Source organism: Platichthys flesus, chromosome 14, assembly GCF_949316205.1.
Source record: "Platichthys flesus chromosome 14, fPlaFle2.1, whole genome shotgun sequence".
Classification (NCBI taxonomy): Eukaryota; Metazoa; Chordata; class Actinopteri; order Pleuronectiformes; family Pleuronectidae; genus Platichthys; species Platichthys flesus.
The window spans coordinates 15,000,013-15,025,393 of NC_084958.1; the positions used below are offsets into that span (position 1 = coordinate 15,000,013).

The 25,381-nt window shown below is 44.1% G+C and overlaps 2 protein-coding genes across 4 annotated transcripts in view; one reads left to right on the forward strand and one right to left on the reverse strand.

Annotated features, from left to right (window-relative positions):
* Positions 1-8,796: 8,796 nt before the first annotated feature.
* LOC133968371 (histamine H3 receptor-like) lies at positions 8,797-12,994 on the forward strand. Its single transcript, XM_062404365.1, has 3 exons — positions 8,797-9,040; positions 9,701-9,867; positions 12,242-12,994. Exons 1-3 carry the CDS (start codon positions 8,797-8,799, stop codon positions 12,992-12,994), a joined length of 1,164 nt encoding a protein of 387 aa, XP_062260349.1.
* Positions 12,995-21,676: 8,682 nt separating this feature from the next.
* Positions 21,677-25,381, reverse strand: part of LOC133968155 (zinc finger protein 521-like) — a 92,339-nt gene continuing 88,634 nt past the window's right edge. For all 3 annotated transcript variants that reach the window (XM_062404036.1, XM_062404034.1, XM_062404035.1), the window contains one exon: positions 21,677-23,147. In XM_062404036.1, the coding sequence (XP_062260020.1) occupies positions 23,118-23,147 (30 nt within the window). In that variant the 3' untranslated portion in view covers positions 21,677-23,117. The remainder of the gene's footprint in view (positions 23,148-25,381) is intronic.

Below are 25,381 nucleotides of genomic sequence, written 5' to 3' on the forward strand. Positions count from 1 at the left end.
ATGGATCTTAATGATAAATCAGGAATTATAGGGGACATTTCTGAGTGTGTTCCATTCTAGTTCTGTAAGATCACGGCTGTTGAGTAAAAAGGACATATGCTTAAGGCCTGTGTATGGTTTCTTCTTGTTGACTGTAATTATTTCTCCCCATCCAGCTCTTATATCGTTGATAGAAAGGTATGACAGCTTCCTTCACTCACGCTGTTCAGAATTTGCTTCACAGTCCAGCAGAGTTTATATTGATCTCCTTAATAATTACAGTCCCTATATAATTGCAGACACTCGGTTTGTCCTTCAAAAAGCATCACCCAGTACATTTGATTTGTTAACACATATCAGTCGGTCATTATTCCTGACAGTGTTAAGTACAATGCATCTCAAGTTATGGAGACATGGCTGCAGACGTTAATCAAAGCATATTCATCAAATCAGGTCTGGAGAGGGAAAGAAGCACACTGGGCTAGTTCCTGCTAATTAGCATGGCAATTATTGTAAGCTGTCACAGTTCTTAAGCAATGGGGTGGACTGTGTGTGCTCCAGTGCGTAATCCCTCACAAATTACAAGATAATGGAAGCAAAAAGAGGCCACTGCTTCAAAAGGGAACCCAGAGATAGAATCCCCAGCAGGGACATTTTAGGGACAGGCAGCAAGAGAGAGAGAGAGAGAGAGCCAGTGAAAGGTGGGAGAGAGAAGTACAGCATGTATTCCCTGCACATAGAGCGGACTGAATTTGAATGCTTAGTGGAGTGATCGGCTGCAAGGAACACAGGTCTGAGGAGGGGTTCATCGAATAACACATTTTTAATGTCATTTTAAAAACTCTCACAAGGTCATATTCACTAATAAAACCCTTATGTGTGTTTCATGATGTGAAGCTTGAGCTCATGCGGATGCTTAAGCTATAGTTACAGATCAATAGTCCTTTCTCTGGAGCACATGTGGCATCATGCATGCTTAACTGTGGTGAAACGTACAATATAATGAGCTTATATTATCCAGGATTCAACAATTATAATTCAGCATCTTAGAAATCTTGGAAGATTCATTATTTTACAAGGATAAAGAAAAAATAAAGATGCAACTCAACTGGCTCCAAATGCAAACACATGATGGATGCAGGACAGTGCAGTGAAGACGATTTCATGTGCAATTATCAGGCTTACAGTGGATCCAGTTTAAGGACGGGCAGTCAGATGGAAAAGGAAAGTTGACATCCAAATTCAATGGAAACTTAATAGCAGAAGCAGGTACTGACAGGAAGCTGAATCAGAGAGGACGGACAAAGCGGACTAAGGGAGGCAGGGACAACTGGACCCAGGGATGATAATCATTTAAGTGTGGAGAACGACAGAGGCAGGAAGTAATGCAACAACAGACACACAAGGTCAAATAATGTAAAAAATAAATTAAGCTAAAATATCACAGATCTGAAACACCAACACCTAGCCAAAGTCTGTGCCATAGCGATCAGAGAATGAAGCCGGGTCATGGTCCCATCGATCCAAATGCTTGACCAATCATCACCATCACCATTACTTAACTGACTAAAACAATCTTATCAGAAAAGTTAGCATTTCCACAAACATCAGCGTAATAAGAACTACCTACAATTACAGAAATAGCTTTGCGATGAAGTATATTTGACATCTACATTCACTTTTTAGTTTGATCCATATCCCACCCATTAATGTGGAGCAGATGGGATTTCGGACCTGTACTGCAGCCAGCCACCAGGTGGCGATTAATTCACTTTGGCTTCACTTCTGGGGAACTGTCAGGTTGTCCATCTTTAAACACAGTGTGTATACACAGACCAAAGTTTGCACCTGATTCATTTCAACCTGGAAAGACACATCTGAATTACAAATCCTGGAAATCCTCTCAGGCTCTAGTCTGAGAGAAATGTGGCCTCTCTTAATCAGGAAATACGGTTTATATTATTATTCTATAACTGGACCATTGCACAGTGAAATGAAACTAGCAGTAGAGATGGAGTGATGCCGTTTGTGATGGAAATCTGACTAAGACTACAAGAGTCTGGAACTCCATATTTGTCTTTGTGTATTTAATAAGGGACTTTGTGCAGAAAGGATCAACACAGAGTCACAAGGATCTCGAGTGAAGAAGGAGAACAGTCAAATGCAAGGATTGTATATAGGAGGACCAAGGCTATCTTTCAGAACCAGTTCAGACTGGTTCTGTAGGCGCAAGAAGAGACAGGAATCTAAACACACACAACTGATTTACATATGTCTGACAGTTTTCAGGTCAGACATAGTTCCGACCATTAAAACAGTCCAGGTCTTAAAGTATTTGGACAGTTTGTATATGTATGTAGAAAGTTCATTAAGTATTTAGACAGGTAACATATGTATACAGATCATAAAACTTACTTTTCAACTATAACAACGTTTTATTTTTCCACCACACGTTTTACTCAGACCACTCAGGTGACAGAGGATAGCGTGCAGCTTTAAAGACAGTGTGTTTAAAGTGCTAAAGATATAAAGTGTAAAACTACAATATTTGCGGAGTGCTTTCGTTACCAGCGATACTGGCTCCTTCAGTTTATATTTACAACCCCAAAACCCTCCAGTGCTATTTCCTGCCCCCCTTTCGCTTTTGGCAACATCACGCAAGTAAATTCCTCCTGGCAGATCTTGCTCTGACTTCAGTTTAAGAGGGTCAAACAGCTGTCAATCAAGCACGCTGTGAACGTGCTCACTTTCCTTATGAGGTCTGGCAACATAAGTGAATACAGTGTGTGTGGACTTCTCTTCTCTGTGTTATTGCTTTTTATATGGAAATTATCCCAGGTGCCATGAGTGTTCAACGCTTAATGATGTCCGTCTTACTTGAGATGTGAACCACACACATTCATTGTAACATGGCCTCATCAGCATTGTCTCTTGAACATCAAACCTAGTGGATCTTCAGGTTTGGCTCATTATTATAATCTGAAGGTGTTGAGACAGTGAGGCATTCATTTTCATTTCAGGATTACAATTCAGATGCAATTGCTCTAATGCTGCAGATAGATGCCACATTGTTAGAGGACAGATTTGTCTTTCACCTTTAGTAGGAGAATCTAATTTGTCAAATTTGAATGTACATTTACATCCAAATCAGAGAAGCTACTCAAAAGCAAACGATTCTTGCCAGATCTCAATTGGAAATAATCCAACAGTGCAAAAGAGAAGGCAGGAAATACAACAGTCAAGTAAGTTAACTAGTTAACTAACTAGTTAACTAACTAGATAACAGGGCCACACATCACCTGTTAAGTCTTCATAAACCCGCTCAACCCATCGTGCTGTTTGTTCCAGATTTCTCTACCCACCCTTTCCCTTCCCTTTATCCATTCATCCTCCTTCACTCATCCCAACCCACATCCCATCATCCTCCCTCCCTCATCCCTCCATCCTCCTTTCCTACACATACTTCCTCCCTCATCCCTACGCCCATCCCCTCAACCTCTCTTCTTTCCTTCTCTTATCCGTACCCTCATCCTTTCATCCTCTCTTCCCACTTTCCTTCCTCCCTACCTACATCCTGTTAACCTTTCTTCCCTTCTCCCATCATCCTTCTTCCTCTCATCCCTCCTTCCCTCATTCCTACCCTCCATCCCTTCGTCCTCCTTCCCTCATCCCCAACATGCCCTCTGGTAATCTAACATCACAACACAAGATTCCTTTTTAACACTCGCATAATTTCTCCAGTGATAATTACCGCACAGTGATGTTTACCATGACGACTCACTCAACAAATGTTGCTATGAGGGCGTGGCACAGCTAGACGTGGATTAAGCAGCTTGGAACTTTTGAAATGAGATGAAAAATTTAACGAGTCAAAAGCACTGTCGTGATGAGGCACACCCTCAGCATTTCAATGAGCCTCCGTGGATCTGGAAGCGAGGCTGTAAATGCCAGCACCCTTCATCTCACGGGCGGCTCTGCCAAACAGGCTGTGAGACTGTGAAGCCATCCAGCCACGAGTTCAGCTCTCTCATTAATGATTAGCATTTGCTCTGTAAACTGTGGCAGCTCATATGTGGTGTGCAGACCGAGGGGATGTTTCCGTTACGTTTCATCAGTATTGTATCCTTCACCAACACATTAATGCAGCGCTTGCAGAGAGGGCGTGATCCTGTTCTCCTGACAGCATAGGTGCGATGCTATGAGTCACTGTTGGTAGGGGTTGTGCTGAAATTGAAAAATTCAAAATGCCATTCATGTCACTTAAAGATGTTGTTACCGAATAGGTTAATTATAGATGGCTTTTTGTTTGAGTGTCCTTCAAAAGATTTTACTTAACACAGCTCAGGTGTCGCTAAGCAGCAAATCCTCACTAAAGTAATCCAGAAAAATACTGTTGTTTTGAAAAAGTGAAAATGGAAAATGACATTCTTATCCGGTGCAGCCATTGGCCTAGAACTGTCACGTGCCCCACCCTTACCTGTTCACTGACCCTCGGGACATTTCAATACTTTCTCCTCAGGAGAGACAATGTCTTAATCGAATACCTTCACCATGTCGTTGCTCAGTGCCCGTAAAATGTCCGCGATTTTGCCTAACCGAAACCGACTAACTAGACTTCGCACTACGTTACCCATCACTCATGGCACACATATGCAGACCAAACAAGCAACGTATTCCAAGTGTTTTCTTCTCTGGCCAGTGTCTCGGCTCCGAACCACACAACTTGGTAGAAGGAAGCTTCATGGATCAGAGATATGTTGAGCCGTATAGTGAACGAATCTGGAATCTTCTCTCAAAAACTGCACGCAATACCTGCGCAATGGACATCTTCGCAGAATGTGCGCAATGGGCTTCTGCGCAGGGTGTGCGCGCACAGTTTTGTTTTTTTTTCCCCATTTCATTTAATTAAAAAAACATATATATTTCATCCAATAATTTTTTTTTATATTTAATTTAAATCTTTTACATTACATTTCATCATTATTTCTCCGCGCCGTCTTCACAGGTGACTGACCTACGCAAGCCTGTAGACGCCACCCCCCCAGAGGAGATAATGTGCCTGTGTGTGAGGTCGAGGCGCTTCCTGGTTCTTCCTGCACTACGCTGCTGGTGCGAACAGCCCAAGTATTTAACATGGGCGAGGAAAGGAGGCGGACCGCTTTTCGCAGCGCTTCTACCTCCGGTGCGTCCCCGGGGTTAGAGGATGATGGTGTGACGGTAATGTATTGTTTTACATGGCATGTGTCACGTCATGATAAATCAGTCTCTATGTCGCCTGTACCAGGTGCCGGTCACCAGTCACTGGTTATCTTGGCTCGCTGTCTGGCAGGTAACCAGCCGTCCGGACCGCTCCGTGAATAAGGAGGAGGAGATGTTTCTTTACTTGGAATGCAGCCACTTCATTTCTCGGATATACAGCAGGAGCAACACTCGCAACCCCTCAAGGTGGTCCGTCACTTCTCCTTATAAGCACACTTTTAGCGTATTTTCCCACAATGCCCAGGTGCACTACGTCACACACTACAACGTTCCTTAAAGGGGCATGCCATACCTGCAACACAACAGTTCTCGTTCTCATATACAGATGGTAAGAGAAAGCAGAGACGCAAACTCAGCAACTACATCCGAGATCCGATGCACCTTATTATTATCTGAGGGATTTTTACACACTGTCTGATAAACATTCTGACAGTAAAGGCAAGGGGTAGTGATGGATAAGGTTTTCTTTAACAAGTTAAGTCTTTCATTCTCAGTTTCCACCTTAAAACCATGAAATGAACTGAACTATGAACTAGTTCAGAATTTAAATGGTGAACTATTCATGTTTACTTGTATGAACTGAACTTTGAACTAATCATGAGAGATGTGAACTTGCACAACACTGATGTTCACGTTCTTGTTCAATTTTAGCCGTGATTACTTTAGACCGGGGCACTGTTACAGTATGGCAGCATCAGTACTCCAGCCCAGCATCCAAACACAAACACTTGAGTGCTGGAGTAATGGAGAGCCACAGCAGGGCCCAGTATAATCGGCAACACTGGAGCCTGTGTGTACCCTCTGTGACACTGCTTTGTTTCTGAGTGCCCTCCATATTCAGATGAGTCGCTGCACTTGAATTTCCAAATCCAGCCATAGTGCACCTGCTGAACTGATTGCTTCCCTGACACACTCACCTTGCATTTGGTTTAATTTGTACTAGTTTTCTTTTTACATATTTTATTTTTGAGAAAAAAATTATATTACATTTCAAAATACACCTCAGGCTTTGGAGATGATTTAACCAAATATTTGATTTGTCCTCTTATTACCAGAAACAACAGACCTTTGATGATCTAATATTAATGCAGTGTTGATTCAACTTGTTTAATTTTTCAGGAATAAAATTTGTCCTCTCCAGTTGAAATTAAATCTAAAGGAGAGCAAAACTGATGCCAGCCTTTTATCCGTTGTGAAGAGCTTCTCAGTCACAATTTGTGATTTGCTCCTTGCGGGAAAGTTTGTTTGTGGAAAGTGTCACAGCGCAGCGGCTGTGTCATCCCATGTGCATTAGTTTCCATGACGGCACGATGCCAGTCTCCATGAAGTCACTCCGCTTTTGTTGCATTCTGAATAACTGATATTTGCAACTAATGGGTGCTTCAGCATTAGCCTTGTTTACAGGCAGCCAGAAACTACCTGAAGGTTGAATTTACGGTTTGGCCCTCAAGGATAATTTAATGTATATGAGGTCTTGCAATTTTACAGGATTTGAGACCTTTTGAAATTTGTCATTTGTTATATTTTCGGTCATCCTATATAGCAAAAGGAGGATAGATTAATCACATAAATACATTATGTTCATAAGAAGTATATGATTCAAATTCCTCATGGAATTCCTACCGTGTGCACCTTTTGTATTTGTTGTTTTATAGTTGATCTAAAAGGGTTTGTTTTCCGAGCTGTCACCCTGATGTGAAAAACACAAGCACAAATTGCTTTCCTCACATGGTTAAGTGCTCAATTCTTCTTCTTTTGTCAAAACTGACACACAGGGAGTGGAAACTGGGACATAGTGTATGATGGTTCAAATGAATTAAAGAAGAAAGGAATTGGACCAAAGCTGCAGAAGCTGCCATGATCAAATTTCTTAAAAAACAATGATTTGGACAGACGTTTCACTTTAATTGAGCTTATTGTGAACAATGTGGTTCAGGGGTCTGAATGAAGCGGCACTAAAGCTCCCACGCTTGTCTTGTGCTGCTGTCTGCAGTGGATTATTGTGCTGCATCTTTGGTGAGAGATGGTGGTGAGTCCCATTTGTGAGAAAATAACAGTAATTCAAGCTGCGCTCCTTCAGTCACTTCTACAGTTCTGCAGCCTTTCTCATTTCTGTCGGACCACAGCTGGGCGACTGACAGGAAAGTATCAGAATGCAAATAAGGCCTGCAGCCTCCCCCACCGTCTGTGGCTATAGGAGGTTATACAGACACACTCGCTCACAAACAAGGAACATGAAATATCCAAATTCCAAGTTCATACTAGACTTTGAAGAGCCATAGAAGAGAATACAAACAAATAGTTCATCACTGCTGGTAAAGCCGTTCAGTGTTGTTCGGTAGTAAAACCCCAGTATGTGTGTCAGTCCCAGTTAAAGGCACTGGATTGTTGGAAGGATGGGAGGTAAAAATGGAGAGGGTTAAAGAAATCTGATTATTTTAGGAAAAGAGGTCTGTAACACACAAATGTTGTTTGTTGAAAAGGCTAAATGTCAAAACTGTCAAAAGAAACACGGGTCTGCTTCTGCTCGAGGTTTCTTTTCTCTCCACAGTTTCTTTTCTCTGTTGGGTGGAATTAATAAATAAATAAGATAAGATAAGATAGAACTTTATTGACCAGGGAAATTCCCTCGTTAAAGCAGCAGACAAGTCAGAATGAGGTGGACAATAAACTAAACATATTGAAGAAGTCAAAAATAAATAAATAAAACAAAACAGTATATGTACATTATATATACCTTCACTACAGAAAAGTGAAGTGCAGTGGTTTGATCGCACAAGAGTGTGAAAATGTATTGGTGCATTAGCTGAAGGTGAATAATGATATGATATGATACTGTGATGGAAATTCATCTTGAGATTTGAAATAATGAAATTCTCCGCCTGGAGTTGCCAATGAGTCTTTAAAATAGTAAGCTCTGCAGGGTTTACACAACATGCACGGGTGCTCAAAATTGAACAACTGGCCGCAAGTTCACAAAAGCCAGAAGTTATACAAAGACACATAATATGAACAAAAGAAGACATGGAAGACATGAGATCATCCTCTGTCTTATCAGCTGTGTCCTTCCGTCAGTGGTACCAGTTGGAAGACAAACATCACCAAATAAGGGTTCCATCCTGTTTATTAAGGTCATGGCAATGAGACACCTAGTCAGGGGATTTCCACTACGTTAGACACTGATCAGTGGTATTATGCATAACAATACTATACACTGGTAATGTGCAGATGATACTAATGTGCAAAAATATATTTAATATAGTTTTGTAGGCTAGTAAATCGCAAAATAAAAAATGCACATCTAATTTCTAGATGTTACAATTTATATTTTGGTTTAGGGTGTTGGGCTTAACTCTATTGTTCATCGCTGAGAGGAGAGCTCTCACTGCTCTGTGGAAGGCGTCGTGCGCTCTCTCGTGGATGATCTCAGCCACTGAGCTCAGCTTGGTGTTCGTTGGATGTAACGTCCACGCTCCTAGAAGTCGTGGCTTGCTTTTTAATCCTCACTGCAAGTCGAGCGGAGCGCATCGTGCCCCCCCTCGCAGCCCCACCAGGACCATGGAGGAGCAAACAGACCTCAACTCCAGCTGGCACCACTTTGACGGCGCCTCAGCTCGATTCCAGGGCAGCTCCGTGTTTTCAGGAGCCCCGTTTGTCGTCCTGATGGTGATGATGGTGACTCTGGTGCTCGTGATAGTGTTGGGCAACGCGCTGGTCATATTCGCCTTCAAAGTGGACAAGAGTTTAAGAAGACAGTGCAACTACTACTTCCTCAATCTGGCCATATCAGATTTCCTCGTAGGTAAGTCTTTTGTTGTATTGTTTACAGACGCTGGAATAAGAGAGAGAAGTGTGGATTTCAAATGCTGGATGTGCCATCTCTGTTTTCTGTATGATGCTGAAATCCTAAAGAGATCTGGTGCTGCTGTGCCTGTGCCAGATGTGCACCAGTAAATTCAACAGTACCACATAAAGCAGCATTTCTTTCTTTCTTTGCAATGTCAATGCTTAACTTTTGCAGCAGGTAAACTTTCCTTGATCTTCTTTTTTACTCACCTTCCTTCCTTCAAAGTTCACTTTACATTCAACCGCCTAATTTAGTGTTTACAAACATTATATGAACATTTAATAAAAAGTTAACAACACACAATGATGGAGTGTGTGTTTATTAAGTGTCACATTTCTGAAAATGGGCTGATAAAGATGGGATAAGATTGAGATGGCAATTTTCACGGCAGTTGATATTGATAATTAGTGGAATAAATATGAAATTATTATTTCTTTTGAGTTCATACACTGATTTTTGCACGTAGGTCAAGGCTGTGGTTTTAAACTCTTCTTTTTTAGGTATATGTGTTAATATAGCGATACATAGGTGTAGAACATTCAATATTTGGATATTGGAGCTGTTATATTATGATAATTATTGTTTTGTCCCTCTCCTGCATACCTGTTTCTCCAGGAGCATTCTGCATCCCAGTCTACATCCCGTACATCCTCACCGGCCGGTGGACGCTGGGCCGAGGGCTGTGTAAACTGTGGCTGGTCATGGACTACCTGCTCTGCTCTGCCTCCGCCTTCAGCATCGTCCTCATCAGCTACGACCGTTTCCTTTCAGTCACCAGAGCAGTGAGTGGAACATCCTGTGCCTCACACCCACAAAATAATACACTGGGACATCAATGTGAATGTGGGATTGTGACACACACACACACTCTTGACAAAATTTGATTGTCAAATTAAGGTTAACCCGAGTACTCAGGGTAAAAAACCTTTTTCACAATCGAACGAAGCACTTGAAGCATAATGTCAAATTTGAAATGTTCTTTTCCCCGTGTAACCATCAAACGCTCACCGCTTGTGGTCTGTGGCTTCATTTTCTGACTGGTGAGTCTCTCAGGTCATTGCTAGGGGCAGTGCCACCTCAGTCTGCAAAATGTGCCCATCTGCAGAGGTTAATCATTCCTGACCCGTTCAGGCGCAGTGCCACCCCTCATTATAGTTCTCCCCCACGATGAAGAGGGAAAAAGAGCCACATTTTGACTTTGGGCCTCAAAAAAACACACAACTGTCAATAAACTAAACGATTCTTGATTATTTTTTTTATTTCCAATCCAGCAGGTTTAAATAGTCAAACTTCATCCATGCAGCTGATTTATTTCTCTGGAAATACACAGTGAGGGATGTTGATTTTCCATTTTTAATGTGCGTCTTTACACATAGATTGTATTTAGTGTGAGTCTCCAAACCTCTTTACCTGTCAGCCCCCTTGACTCTTTTGTTGAGGCTTGCGTGTGCATTAGCAAGCTGACCGTGGCCCATACAACGCGTATTAACTCGGAGGTGGGATGAGGCTTGGCATTAGAAGACAAAGAGATTGTTCTCTTTCCTTTCACAGGCAAACACTTAACATCAGAGCACTGAATACAAATAATCTTTAATTAGCTAGCTTTGATCATAGAGATCCTCCTCCGTGCCACGGTCCTTCCAACCTGGAGAGATCAATCATCAGAAGCAGGCCACCGGCCGGCAAGCAGCATTTTCCTGAGAGCATCTCTCTCTGTGAACATCAAGAGACAAAGAATATCATCCACAGTCACAGGACAAAGTTTTTCCTCTGAAAGAAGAGATGGATTCATATTAGATTCGTACACACAGCAGTTAGATTAAATCAATGCATGTTAGCAAAACACTGACCAAACAGTAACAGAGAGAAAATATCACATCATGTCATTCGGTTTGATTATGATGATGAGCTAAGATTCATCCTGCAAGGCATCGGGAGGAATTGAAAGATAACGTGAAATGAGGAATCAGTGATGCATTATTATGGAAGCAGGGGCCGGTCACTTCATAACCTGAGAGTCATCATCATCTTTATTCAGAACAGTGTCATATCTTCAAAGCAGCTGAAGAGGGGGGTCAGGATGTGACGCTGATGTAACCGGTGGAATCTATGTCTGCGTTGTGATTGATCTAATGTGAAGGGCCAGACCATGAATGTCTTCGGAGGTAATCCCTGAAGAAACGAGTCCAAGAACAAAATCCTCTGGTCATGCTTTTTACATATGTGCATCCAAGGAGCACAATCAGAGGTGGATTTAGGATTCTTCTATATCAGGGTCCATAGAGGTGCCACCATTTACACAGAGAGACCAAGTATATGTCCAACATCCATGTACAATTCATGATTCAATAAGATGCATATTTAAGTGATTGTCCCTGTTTACTCTATATCAGTGAATACATTTTGTAAATAGTTTCTTGTTCAAGCGCGTTGTGTTCTTCTCAAAACTCAACAATTTTTCATAGTAATTGTTAGTGTTGTTAATAAGTGGGTTGGAATATTACTGACAGGACAGGGGTACTTCAGAGGCCAATCAGATTTCAGCTAGGGCCAGGGCCCCCCCTGGGCCTGTGAATTGTTGCTTTCTTTACACTAGAATGAGGCCTTTATATTCAAATACTTTTTACCTACGTCCTCCCTCCTCTCTCTAAAAAGAAGAAGAGGGAAGTGGCTGGCACACCCTTCTAGGGACAGGTTCGATTTAATGAATTCTTATAAGTACCTGGGTATTCACCTGAGCAGTACACAGGACTGGACCGATCATGCCACTGCACTTTATAAGAAGGGGCAGAGCCGACTGTATCTGCTCTGGAGACTGAGGTCTTTTGGACTGCAGGGGGCGCTCATGAAAACCTTTGGCTTCACTTTTTAACTGTGGAATATTAATTTCTGTCAGTGAAATTCAACGTGGAATCTATTTCACTGTACATATGTTCACACTGTAAATATTGTGTTTCCACTGTCCATTTCACTCCATTTATATTTTTAGATCTCCTTAAATTAAAAGTACTGCATGATACTTATTACTTTCCTGGTGTTTATTTTTAAATGCCCTCATTCTTGATCAAGCAATCGTTTATTTCAGAGATTGAGAGACTAAACACTGGCGATGGTACTCAGTATACATTGTATGATTTGTACTTATGTTTTCTACAGGTAAGTTATCGTGCCAGACAGAGCATGACTCATCAAGCCATAATCAAGATGATTGCCGTCTGGGTGCTGGCCTTTGTCCTGTACAGCCCAGCCATCATATTCTGGGAGCCGGTGGTGGGCAGTAGCCGAGTGCCAAAGGACGAGTGCTTTGCGGAGTTCTATTACTCTTGGTATTTCCTGCTGAGCGCCTCGATGCTGGAGTTTGTCTCTCCCTTCCTCTCGGTGGCTTTCTTCAACCTCAGCATTTACCTCAGCATACGCAGGAGGAGGCTCCAGAGCAGGCAGATGCAGCTCCACCTTCAAATGAGCGAACCTGCCTCTGCCCAGGGGGAAGGGATCCCCCCTTCCCACAACTGGGGGTTTGGGATGAAACTGGCTGTAAGAGGCTCCTTCAACTCCCAGACCTCCTCTCCCAGTCTGGGTAAACTGGATCCCTCCACCAGCAGGGGGGGCATGCCGTGCCGTCTGTCCAGGGATAAGAAAATAGCTAAGTCCCTTGCCATCATAGTGTGCGTGTTTGCCATCTGCTGGGCACCGTACACTCTGCTGATGATCATCCGCGCTGCCTGCAGAGGGCGATGCATCCAGCATCACTGGTACGAGGTCACCTTCTGGCTCCTGTGGCTCAACTCGGCTATTAACCCCTTCCTGTACCCGCTCTGCCACAGCAGCTTCCGCAGGGCCTTCAGTAAGATCCTCTGTGCGAAGCGGCACGTTACCCAGTCACCTTCGGTCCCTCGTGCCTGCCAGTGACGAGCGCATGAACTAACAATGTGGCAAAGCTAGAAACAAGGTCGAACTGTGCAACACGGTGTGTCACACAGACCATAATGAATTGGTCTCCATTGTGTTTGGATGTATAATGTTGGTGCTGCACAGTATGATGTTATTGAGTCACTCTGTTCAATGTTCAATGTGTCGAACATTCATCGTAGAGTGAAAAATGCTGCCTTAAAAGTATTATTATGCCAACGAAGGTATCATATATATTTACTGATATTGATTATTATACGTTTTCACTGACTGTAAGAACTTGATCAATGCTGTGCTGGTTCATGGGAGCAAAGAAAAAACAGCAAAATATTCAGAAACATTGTTCGAGGCCTTTTGATAAATATCATGCAGACAATTTAACAATGAAATCCGTCAGCTAGGTGGTGTGTACTGTACCGTGTATATCGATAGAAATGAAATCAAGACATGCATTTTGCTTGACTTCATTATTTAGCACATACATTGATCACAGATATTCTCTAGAACATGAAAGATAACAGTTTCAGGCTCATGAGCAATTTGTTTTGCTATCATATCAAATGTTTACACTCATGACATTAATCAGTTATGTTTCTTAAAAAGTGTTGACCTCCCAATGACATAGCCTTCTGCGTTTAAAATGTAGTGTTAAAAATACAAGTGCCATTATAAGTCTGCATGTACGTGAACTGAAATGTTTTACCAAAGCATAACAATAGGCTATTTAACCATCTAAGTAGTTTTTGTCATCAGAAAACAATTACATTTATGAACCTTCCTCACACCCATGTTTAAAAACAAATGTCTATTTACAATATTATAGTAAAACAGTGCAAACAAAACAATCATATATTCTTTTCAATTTGTATCATTGTTACTATACTCACATTGTTATTGAAACAATACCATCAACACCATATCTTTTTTTATCTAACATTTTTCTATCAAACAATAAGGTCAATCTGACAATTCTATCAATATGTAATAGAAAGAGAAGCAACTTATTTTACAATATGAAAAAGGAGGAGCGGTGTGTGTACTGTCTCCTTGTGCCACTAGATGTCACCGTTAACCTGCACAGCTCCTTGTGTTTGCAGTGACTGAGGATTCATCATGGCGTGAACTCAGTCAATTAGAAACACGGTTTCCATGAACTCTTTCACTTTACAGTTTGTGTTTGACTCGTCAGTTCAAAACATGCATGGCTGCTGCACCCAGACGTTGACCTATCCAAACTGTAATAGAACAATGTGACATTATAATAAAGGTCTATGGAAATGGATGCTGCTCCTCTAACAGTGAATCATTTCACTGTAAGTAACACATATAATAAAAAAACACTGATTTCAATATGTCCTATGAATTAACAGGTCGTTCTAGTATACTCTTTAAACCTTGTAATACTATTTTCTGTAACTATTTGTGTGGATGAAATATTAGAGTGATAGCATGAATGTTGTCTCTTTTGCTTTACAGCAACATTATTGTATAAATACTTTGTAAAAATGCATAAATCATTGTTTAATTTTCAAAATAAACCCATCCCTTTACTCACTGGTATTCTTTGAGCCTAGTTTGATATGAGGTAATAATAAGTATTATATGAATTTATTTGTTGTGCTGCATTACTACATTTGCAGTAGCACATAAATGGCGTTAAGCTGTGGAGTTGCTGTCTACTTGATGGCTAATTGGGTCAAAGCCAAGTGCAGAGAGGCTATAGCTTGATGTGCAGATGAAATGCTGAGAGTGCAATACCATTTTTGTGTTTTGTAATTGTTCTCCGGTCCGGGGTGTTGGTGTGACGTGATCGATTAAGTGAGCTTTTAGCAGATGCAGACTTATTAAACCTGTAATTATGCCATCATGGTAGATAGTGGGGTTAGGTTTGCAGGTGTCTGGGTCCCACAGGGGACTTACATTGCTCAAATTGTTGCTGCTGCCTGCGTGCACATCTGGGCTCCTGGTCAGGTGCTGGGAATAGAGGGCACAGCTGCAGGGAGCAGGCCCCCCATGCTGCACCCCCCCCCCCCTCCCCCCGCTCTCCCTCCGCCCCTGGCATGGTGGGGGGACAGAAGCTGGCACTTTGTGACCAGAGGGATGCAGGCACATTTCCCTCGGGATGACAGAACTGCATTTATCAGCAGAATGGCAATCCCTGGGTTTGCTCCCCATGCATCTAAATGCGACAGCGAGAGCTTATCACGGTGAGGCGCGCTCGCACCTTGTGCAGTTATATCAGGACGACTGCTGTTGATTTTCTTGATAGATTGAAATGTCTTGGCAGGTGTGCCGAGGCAATTGGCCACCGGCTGAGGTTGTATCGGGGATCATGGCAGCTTAAATCGGTCCAGGAGGAGTTTGCAGCATCAAAAATACAGATGAGGAATAATAATTTGTTGCCTTTTAAATCCTGCTCCTACTCGCCCCCCCCCCCCCCCCCCCCCCCCCCCCCCCCCCCTCTCTTTGCATCTGAGTGAGAGTGTTCATGGGAGCTCACCTGTGCCCCTGAAGTTTACAGAGCTCCATTAGCAGAGACTCACCCTTGGATCCAACGTGGGGGGGGGGGGGGGGGGGGGGGGGGGGGGGGGGGGGGGGGAAGGATGGTCTTCAACCTCAAGTTCTTGTTTTCAAACCTGACAAGAGAGCTGATCCTCACAGAAGATAAAAGGTGACAAACGTGTAATGAAACCAATGAATGTTCTGACTTGAAGATGTAACATGCGAGATGATGCGCTCGCTGTGCTCTGGAGTGAAACTGTAACATAAAAGTGAACCTGCAGACAAGAACAAGCCTCTTAAGGCTGCAGATACAGGTTAAAGCTGTGACCCCTTTTGAAAATACTCTGTGTGTCTTACCCCCACACAGGCTGTTTTCCACTTCTCTAGCAGTAAACCGCCGTTAATATTTCATGAGGGACGTACTCAAAAAGAAAAAACTGACTATTTCTGCTTAATTTTGTGCCTTTTCCGAACCTCCATCTCTTTTCCCCCCTCTGCTTTTTTCCTGCAGTGCACTTCCTGACTAGAGATTAAATAATTCCATTGGAATCCTCTTAGGATGGGTTCCCAGCACTTGGCAATTAAACAATTACATTTAATCAGCATGGGGCGACGCTTCAAGTCACCCTCATTTCAGACGTTGATTAAAAGCAATTCTGCAGTGGTTATTGCTGTCGACTTTGGAAACTATGGTTCACTTAGGTTTACTGCATCTGTGGGGTCAGGCTGGATAGCAATATGGCAGGTTCAGTGGTGGTCGAGAGCTGTATCTGCCTCTGGTGGGTAAGACAGTAATGACAGAACTCATGGCAGACCTCGTATTGTCCCTTAAGTCGGAGCTAGTTAGATTACTTGGAGACATTTTGACCCGACAGCGGAGAAGACTCAGGGAACAATGGAAGGGAGCGCCGCATTACCTTATGCATGTGGGAGTATAGATATAGTGTCAGTGAGTTTTTTGTCTTTTTACATTACACATTCGACCGCGTCCACATACACAGCTGTTTCTGTTTGCATCTGAATTTCAGCGCATTTAGCTTGATTGAAATGCACCTTGACGTGTACAATTTCATCATGCCATGCAATAACACCTCCCTCTGTGACGGCCCCGTGCGGAGGGAGGAGGAGGAGGGGGGGGGGGGGGGGGGCTCTTGTGTGAGCCCTATTTGACATCATGCCACGAGTGAGCGAGTGCAACGTGGCACAGGGCTGCAGCAAACTAGCGTCTTCTCCCGTGCAAACGCAGATGAGTTGTGATGGATACCCGGCCCCCCTCTTGTGAAACCCAGGTGCCCCTGTTTCATAAGGCCCCCCCACTGGCTCTCCAGCCCTCTTAATTAGCCTCTTCCGTCAGCTGGCACCCAGGCCTCGGAGCACCAGTCGCCGGCCTCTCCCACTGCCCACGGAATCGGGTTCACTCCACATCTTCAGCTCCTCTAGCACAAGCATCCACGGGGCGTAGAGATTTCTTTTTTTTGCAAACCTTTAAATCATCCTTGAATCTTCCTTCCATCCGGATCACATGCACGCTGGAAGTGGAAGGTAAAATGTGTTCTTCTTGGTATTAATAATGACGGGCAGCTGCAGAGTGCACGAGGTGGGGCCATGAGCTCCGAGTCGCAGCTGCAGATAGGCTTGCAACAAGACATTGATGATTTTTATATGATGAAGTCAAATATAGATAAAAGGTTTCACCAGGACGAGAATGTATCCGTGCAGCCTCATAGCAGCAGTAACAATAGTCTCTTCTAATGACATTCCCCCAGTAACTTCTTGCCTCAGCGGATCTCAAGGGGGATGCGCTACAAAAAGTGATAATTACATGAAATATACATAGAGAATAAAGGGAGCATGTTTACATAACCAGGCCCATAAATATCTGACTGGGAAGACATTGTTCTCAGACTCCTTTTAAGCTGATCTCCCAGGGATGCCATTTTAATGACATGATGGTTTAAAGAGATGCTGCTCCATCTCGTTCCATATTTAATTAACTTTTGCTTTTCTGACGCGGAGGAAAAAAACAGACTAAAGAAAGCGTGATGGAGACAAACACGCTCGATAGCGGGGAGACAATAACAAATAGCTGGGAGAACAGAGAGGGAGGCAGGGGGAACATGAGCAGAGACCTTGTCATGCTTTTGTGAGCTGTTTACAATACAAGAGATGCAAAGGGGGAGAAGGGGAGGGGGGCGACGAGGACCGACGTGGGTGAGGGAGGATGAGAGCGAACGACGAGGGGGAGAATGAACGGGAAGCCCCAGTTTTCAAGAAAATAAAGGTGATTGATGAAATTATAAGGAATGACAAAGAGGAAGGGAGAATGAGGGGATTACTGCCAGAATAAAACATTTTATATTTCGTCACCTATAATCAAAAAAAGGATGAAATCGCAAACTGATGACTTGAAGTACTGGTTTTATTGACATTTCAGATTTTTAAAAATACAAGGGCACTCACATACACATGGAAAAAAACTGAGTTGAAAATAATAAAGCTGGTTATTTGCTGCATAGTCGATTTGAGTTACACTGAAAACAACACCAACCAAATAACAGTAACATGACTGGTTTCAGATGTCTCCGTCAAGGCCCAGCGGTCCCCTTATGATACCACATTCAGATTCACTACATCTGGTGTAGCATTTGGATCAGCACCAAATTGCACAGTCATAAATATCAGTCCCCTAAACCTGCCCAATTTTTCTCGGAGAAATCAGTGAAAAGGGAAAATAAATGTCTGTATCTGTCCCATTAGTGACTGGCAATGCATCCTTGCGACGTGTTTGGTGGAAGTAGAAGAAGAAGAAGAAGAAGAAGAAGAAGAAGAAGAAGAAGCAGAAGAAGAAGAAGAAGAAGAAGAACATTCCTGCACGTGTTTCCACACACACCCGACGCACTGACCCACCTGAACTGCCAACAATGAAATCGAATCATTTAACCAATGAATTTCGTGTTCTGGCACTTATGATAAAAAATTACTCAGTCCAGACTTTCATAGCACCCTCCTCCTCTTCCTCCTCCTCCTCCTCCTCCTGCTCCTCCTGCTGCTCCTCATCTCTCTGCATCTCTCTCTCTTTCTCTGGCAGTGTGTTTTCCATTTCTCTCTCAGCTGTATACAGTGTAAGCTGCATTATTGATACTTTCTTTCCCCTTTTCTCTCCTCTTGTTAGACTCTCCTCCTTTGTCCTCATCTCATCACACCAGCCACACTGGCTGTGGGGCCTGGAGAGTTGCAGTAAATTTGACCCCACCTGGTCTATATTTTATTGCTTGGTGTTTAATACATTTTTGAAAACCCTCCCCCATTCCATCCAAAAAAGAAAAAAAGATATAGTGCCTCGTCTATTTCAAGTGTCTGTCTTGGTGAAGCAGAGGGAGATGACTGGAGGGGGAGACTCACCTTCAGCTCTCCCAGTCCAGGAGACAGGGGGGATCATTAGGAGGGGCTGCAGAGGAGGGGAAAGTGTGATTGTGTTTGTTTGCCTATGTGTTCGAACTTGCTGATAGACTGGCGACTCGTCCAGGGTGCTTCTTAACCAACCGTGAGCTGGGATTGGCTCCCGTCCCCATGTGACCCTGAAAGGATCAAATAGTTTATAAAATGGATGATGGAAGTGAAAGATGCATCACCCCGGCAAAAATCAGCAATGAATGTATATTTTATTTTGGAAAATATATCTATTCACATGTTCTAGTTCTATACATGTGCACTTTGAAGTATCCCTCCGCCAAGGCCCAACAGTCGCCTTGGATTCATTAAATTACTGAAACCTGGTCTCCTAACTACATGCCTGACATTTTCATCCAGATCTATGGATTTTATTACTATGTTATCGGAAGACGCACCAAAATCAAATGTGTTCTTTCCTGACCCATAATGCATCCCTCCTCTAAATTTCATGGTAATCTGTCGAGGAGTTTTTGTGTTGTCCTTTGTCAAACTCTGAGGACAACGACGCATGACTTTCATCACTGTTTTTTTTTTCTTTTTTACTGCCATTATTAATATTCCAGCTATTACACTTTAAAGACCTAGAAACAGGATGTGCACAAAACCACACACGAAATACACAAAACACAATAACAAATACTCTATAAACACCGTTGAACAGCTACATACTGATGTTTAGGACGTCCATTTTGCTGACACAGCTCTGAAGTGAAAAGATGGCTCTCTGGATGTGAATTGCCGGTGTGAGAGATTGGGTTACCCCAGACACTCCCAGCGGATGTCCCGGCCAAATGGATCTGGATCTCATGCTTGGGCGCACATATTGAATGCCATAAAAGGTCTCTGAGGTCTCCTTCTGTGGGAGGAATGCATGGCCTAACAATGTGGAGTTTTCACCAGACTACATTTTTGCACCAAAGAAGAGCAAGGACACTCAAACACTGAACACAGACTTAAAACTTGGGCTGGATATTTCGCGCTGGATAAAGTGGCACTAAGCTTTCAACCTACCACGCCGCTTCAGTGGGATCTCATAATTCTTTCATAAAGTCTTAACACGAGGCCGCCCCCTTCCCTCCAGAGGACTGTGGGTATGAGACGGCCAAATGAAAAAAAGCCAAAATGCCATTTTACGCACAACCTGGACGAGAACAATGGCATTTCGGCTGCTCTCAAACATCTGGCCCGGCTGTCCAGCTTCACTGAGGACTGGCCAGGCTCTCGGCAGCATTCAATGCCAATTGCATCGGGGTTACGCCGAGGCGACGACACCACAGAGGATCGGCCGGGCTAAGTTATCTCTGAACAAGCCATCTATTCTGCTGCTTTCTGATGGAAGAATACTTGGGGGCTGAGTAATTATATTGCCTTAAATGAGCCCCTGAGAACGCCCCTGCCAAAGCGCCCACAAAGTCTCACACTTGGGCGAGTGTCAGAAACACAACGCTGGTGTATGCACTTGTGTGTGTGTGTGTGTGTGTGTGTGTGTGTGTGTGTGTGTGTGTGTGTGTGTGTGTGAGTGTGTGTTTTGCTGCTTAGGCTGGCTTTAAAAGGGAGGCCGCAGTGGTTCTGATATGCCTCACAAGTGAATTTAATTAAATCATAAATATGAGCTGGAGGCCGCCACCCAATTTAATGTAATGGATGATGTGGGCCAGTCCATCTCTGGCAAAGCAAAGTTCTGGACCCGTTCAAATGCCCTTGAAGCTTATTAAAAGTGCCTGGCACGGGGAGATGCTAGCAAAGTTGTTTAATGGATGCCCAGCTTGCATTCAGTATGACAGTTAATGTTGGACCATACCATTGCTGCTTTTGGACGAGGGGGGTCACGTCTCCGCTGTGGAAGTCTGTCGCTGCTGGAGGGCCCCGGTCCATTCCTCATCTGATCCTCTTTATAGTAATGTAATAAAAAGCTAACAGATGACGGGCAACGTGCTTCATTTGAAAAAAAAAATCCGAATGACAAACTTCCCAACGTCTGATATCTTGATATAACACTGGGATCGTGTGATCTGACAAATTAACTTTAATATTATCCCTCAATCCAGAGGGAGCACATCTATGTTTGACTCCATAATATGATCACACCAGTACAGGCTCTATATGAATATTATTTATGTTATGATATGCATACATCATAAAGTATTTCCCATATAAAATCTGCTCTTTTTCAGAATCATTTGTTACTCCCAGTATAAAGCTACAGTGCTGCAGGGCTGCAGCAGGGCCTTTTCAAAACAAAACCCAAAGCTTCAACAAATGTTATGCTGCGCGTGTGTCAGCGCTGATGAATCATCCGCTGAGACAGACAGATGTTGTTCCATGGGTTTTGTCCCATCCGGCAAAGGCAGAAGAATCTTTCCCTCGGTCCCCCGGAGTGCTGGAGGCTCCCTAAATAGACCTAGCGCAAGGGTGTGTAGAATGGGACCGCACAGGGTGATGGGTAATGGAGTCATTAATAACACAGACCTCCCTTAAGATGCTCAGATGTTCGTTAGCGAGAGCCACGAGGGAGCGGGGAAAAATAGGATGCAATTTGAGACAATGAAAAAAAAAGGCAGTGTAAGCTTTTGATGATGATCGCTTTTATGCTGTCATAGGTCTTGTCTGTTAATTGTGCAAACACACACACACACACACACACGCACTCACACACAAACACACACACAAACACTCACACATACACACACTCACTATGATCGATAATAAAGGGACTTCTGAGCCATGTCCTCATACAGTTTTTTAATATTTCCATCACATGTGCAACACAAAAAAAAAAACGAGGTCTGCCAAATACAGAACTCCATATTTTATACAATACATTTTAATAACATCGGAGATAACGGTCCTCTAGCTGCAGGAGATGGTGATTTCCTGTAAACTGTGTACGAACATTTCTCAGTCAAAATGTCAAAACATTAAAGTTTCATACAAAAGTGCATCTCAGGTTCAATGAATGCAAAACATTTACATAACAGAATGGTTTAAAGTTTTGTGTGGTGCCGCGACACCACAGTGGCTTCCAGCTGGAGCAGAGAGCGATGGGATACTGCAACAGAAAAGGGGAGACGGGCACTCGGGCGCTCTCCAGGAGAGCCGGGGACCGGGTCCTGTGACCGCGGTGGATCCCCGAGACGGACTGACATGGCGTTCAGTCTTCGTGACCCCGAATCCGAACGGATTTACTCCCACCATTGTGAAAAACATGTAGAGATTAACAAAACAGAATAGGAAAAACAAAATCCAGTAATCTCCAGGCTTCAAAGAGCAGTAAACATTAACAACAGAAATGTACAGGTTGAGTCAGTGGGCTGAAGATTACCCCCCATGCTCTGAGAGCCACATGGGAGCTTCTGTCTCACGAGCCAACCAGAGGAGCTAGCCTTTTCCTAATCTGTGTCACTGCGTTTGCATATATCAGCATCCTGTCCTGTTTTTCTCTCCTCTGTGTTGGCTGTTATTCTTTTTTTTTTTTCTCATCTGAACGCCAGCACAGGCAGCGCAGATTAGTCGCACCGCCGTTCTCAGCTGGTCCTCTGGTGTGGCCGCGTTAGGACAGACACACGGACAAGATCTCAGCCTCTGAATCGAGCCGACCCCGTAATGATTGGCCGTGTCAGGATGCAGAGTGACACGCTGCGCAGTAGGAGCTGATGAAAAGAGTTTCCTCCTGACAACACTTGCCGGCTCCCACAGACCCCTGCTCTCTCAGCGGCTCTCCGTTTCTCCTTCACACAACTGGTTGAGTCACATCTGATCTGATTAACAATGTTATTGATCTTCTTTCTTTTTTCTCCCCCCCCATCTCTCTTTTGGACAAACATTTCGAACTGTACATTGGCAAATACTGTATAAGATTGCAATATAGCTGTAGTTAAGCAACACATGAAGAATTCTATGTACAAACACGTTGGCTTTTTCTTTATTTTTGAAATAATGGTCGGTGAAGAACGGAGAGGGCTCTTTTATGTTCTTACCCCCTCTTTCTGTTATTTTTCTTTGCTTCTTTTTTTTTTCTCTTGCTGTGGCGTGGGTTCCTTGTGGTGAAACTGAATTGAAAGTTCAGTGCAAGACGGTCAGCGGGAAAAAACTGCACTGACGGTAATTGGCGGTCCGACATTCTCTGCCTCACGTGATCCTTCTTCTCCGGCCGCTGATCTCTGCCATGTTAGCTGCTGTGCTGAGTCAACGTGTGGTTCTGCGAGGACACAAAGAGAAACGGGGGGAGACGTTATGATCACATACAACAGGAGCTTTCTTCACTTTGTCTTTTCTCTCCTTTCATAAGGCAGGTGGTATTCCCGCTCAGCGCCAGGGCCGGTGCCGCTGCTGCATCTTCTTCTGAATGTTAGGAGTGACAGGCAGCGGTGTCTTTTGATTATCTTGACATTTGTACATCATCATTACTGGGCTTTCATTATCCACGTCCAATTAAATCACACAGGAGTCAGAACCCGCCCGTGGATCAATGGCTGCTCGCGTTGGGATTATGGTCGAGCACGGGAGAAGACCGCTGATAGATACCATCCCATAAAGTCTGCCTGCTGATCAAAGCCTGTGTCCATGGAAACAAATCCATAACATGGCTCTGGCACGCCTGATGGAATATCCTCCTTTGACTCTTAAACCTATTGAGCGTGCTGCCGCAGACGTATACGGCGCAAAACGGAAAAGTTGTTCGGGCGCAGGTGCCGGGCTGTTGACGATTTGACCCCCCCCCCCCCCCCCCCCCACGTCTGCAAATATGTAAAGGTGCAAAAATTCACTCTGACAGGATAACAAGCTGAAGGCACCGCTCTGTTTTGCTGCATCTCCCCCAAATTTATGCAGGCACACACACAGACCATTGAGAGTGTTTGTAGTGGGGCAGCTGTGCCAGGTTCTTTAAAGGGAGTGTGGACCAGGGGGTGTGTAACTGGTGTCCCTGGTGGGCCGAATCCAGGTCATCTTTTGAAGTGACTGCTAATCCCTTTAATGCAAACTACATGCCCCACTTGCTGCGCTCGGTTTAAAACACGGCCTTGGACTCTCTACACTGGCACGGACTAGACACACCTGTCACCGAGTCGTCAGCACGCATGCATGAGCACGTGCGCACACACCTCGGTGCACACGTTCACTTTGTCCTGGAAATAGGTGCAGCCAGCGAGCACGTGGGAAAATAAAACCATTTGAACTGCTTTGCTAGTTTTTCGAGATGGAACTGGGAGAGAGAGATATGATCTAAAATTATTACTGCAAATCTCTGTGTGTGAGTGTGTCTGTGTGTGTGTGGGGGGGTTTACCGAAGCAGTCACCTTCAGTCCTGTTGGTGCGGGGTCCCTCGGGCAGTGCCGCCAGATAACTATTAGCCCCCTTTTGCATTCCTTCCTTCCCTCTTTACCCTTTCAGCTGCTTCCATATAAAGCATTTAAACACCTTGACGGCTTTCCTTTCAGCCGGGGCGATTACTTCCCGACAGGTGGGGTAATAAGCTGTTTGACGGGGAGCAGGAGTGTGACCCCTGTAAGGGTTAGCGTGGCTCGCCTGGGCCCCGCTCTCCCTTTTTTGTTCTTTTTTTTTTAAAGAGGCGGCCCCAGACAGCTCCTCCGCCTCGCTCTCTCCTCTCTTGCTGAAATAAAGCTCCTTTAAGTGAGTCTGGGAGGAAACTCCCCACGGGGCGCACTCTCTCTCCCTCTCTCTCTCTCTCTCCCTTTCTCTCTCTCTTCACCTCACCTCCCTCCCCCCTCCTCGCACTCCACCAACCTCCCCCTACCCCCCGGTGAAGACATCCTTGGCGTTGCTGAGGAGGGACAGGAGCACGGCAACCTTATTAATGAATGCGGCCCATTACCCGTCAGCCTGGCTCCTCGGCGACTCCCAGAAGCCCCTGCAGTACGTGACTTCAAATGGCAGGATATTGACACGGGGAGAGCAAAGCGGCTAGGACTCGGTGTGTGTGTGTGTGTGTGTGTGTGTGTGTCTGTCTGTGTGTCTGTGTATCTGTGTGTAGGAGGAAGAGAGAGAAACAGAGAGACACAGAGAAACAGAGTTGTGCTCAACTGAGTGTGCATGCCTTTGTGTGAGTGTGCCAGTGCGTCGAGGTGTGTGTGTGTGTGTGTGTGTGTGTGTGTGTGTCTGGACCCCAAAGGAACGTAGCTCCTTGGATATAATGTAGGGCTCGTAACAGCTATTAGAGGGGAAAATAACCTCTCAGGGGAATCCCCCCCCCCCCCCCCTTCCCGCATGTCCCAGCTCTGTCTGACACACACTGCATTCTACCTTTTCCTTAAACATGCCAGGAGTTTTCTCACTGAGGGCTTTCTCAAGGACGGTGTTAAACGACTTCAGTGGCTGTGGCAGCCATGCAGACTAAAGGGAAATAGAGGAAAAAGAAGAGGGGGGGAAACGTTGAAGGAAAAATGAAACAAGATACCTTTATCTGTGGATAGT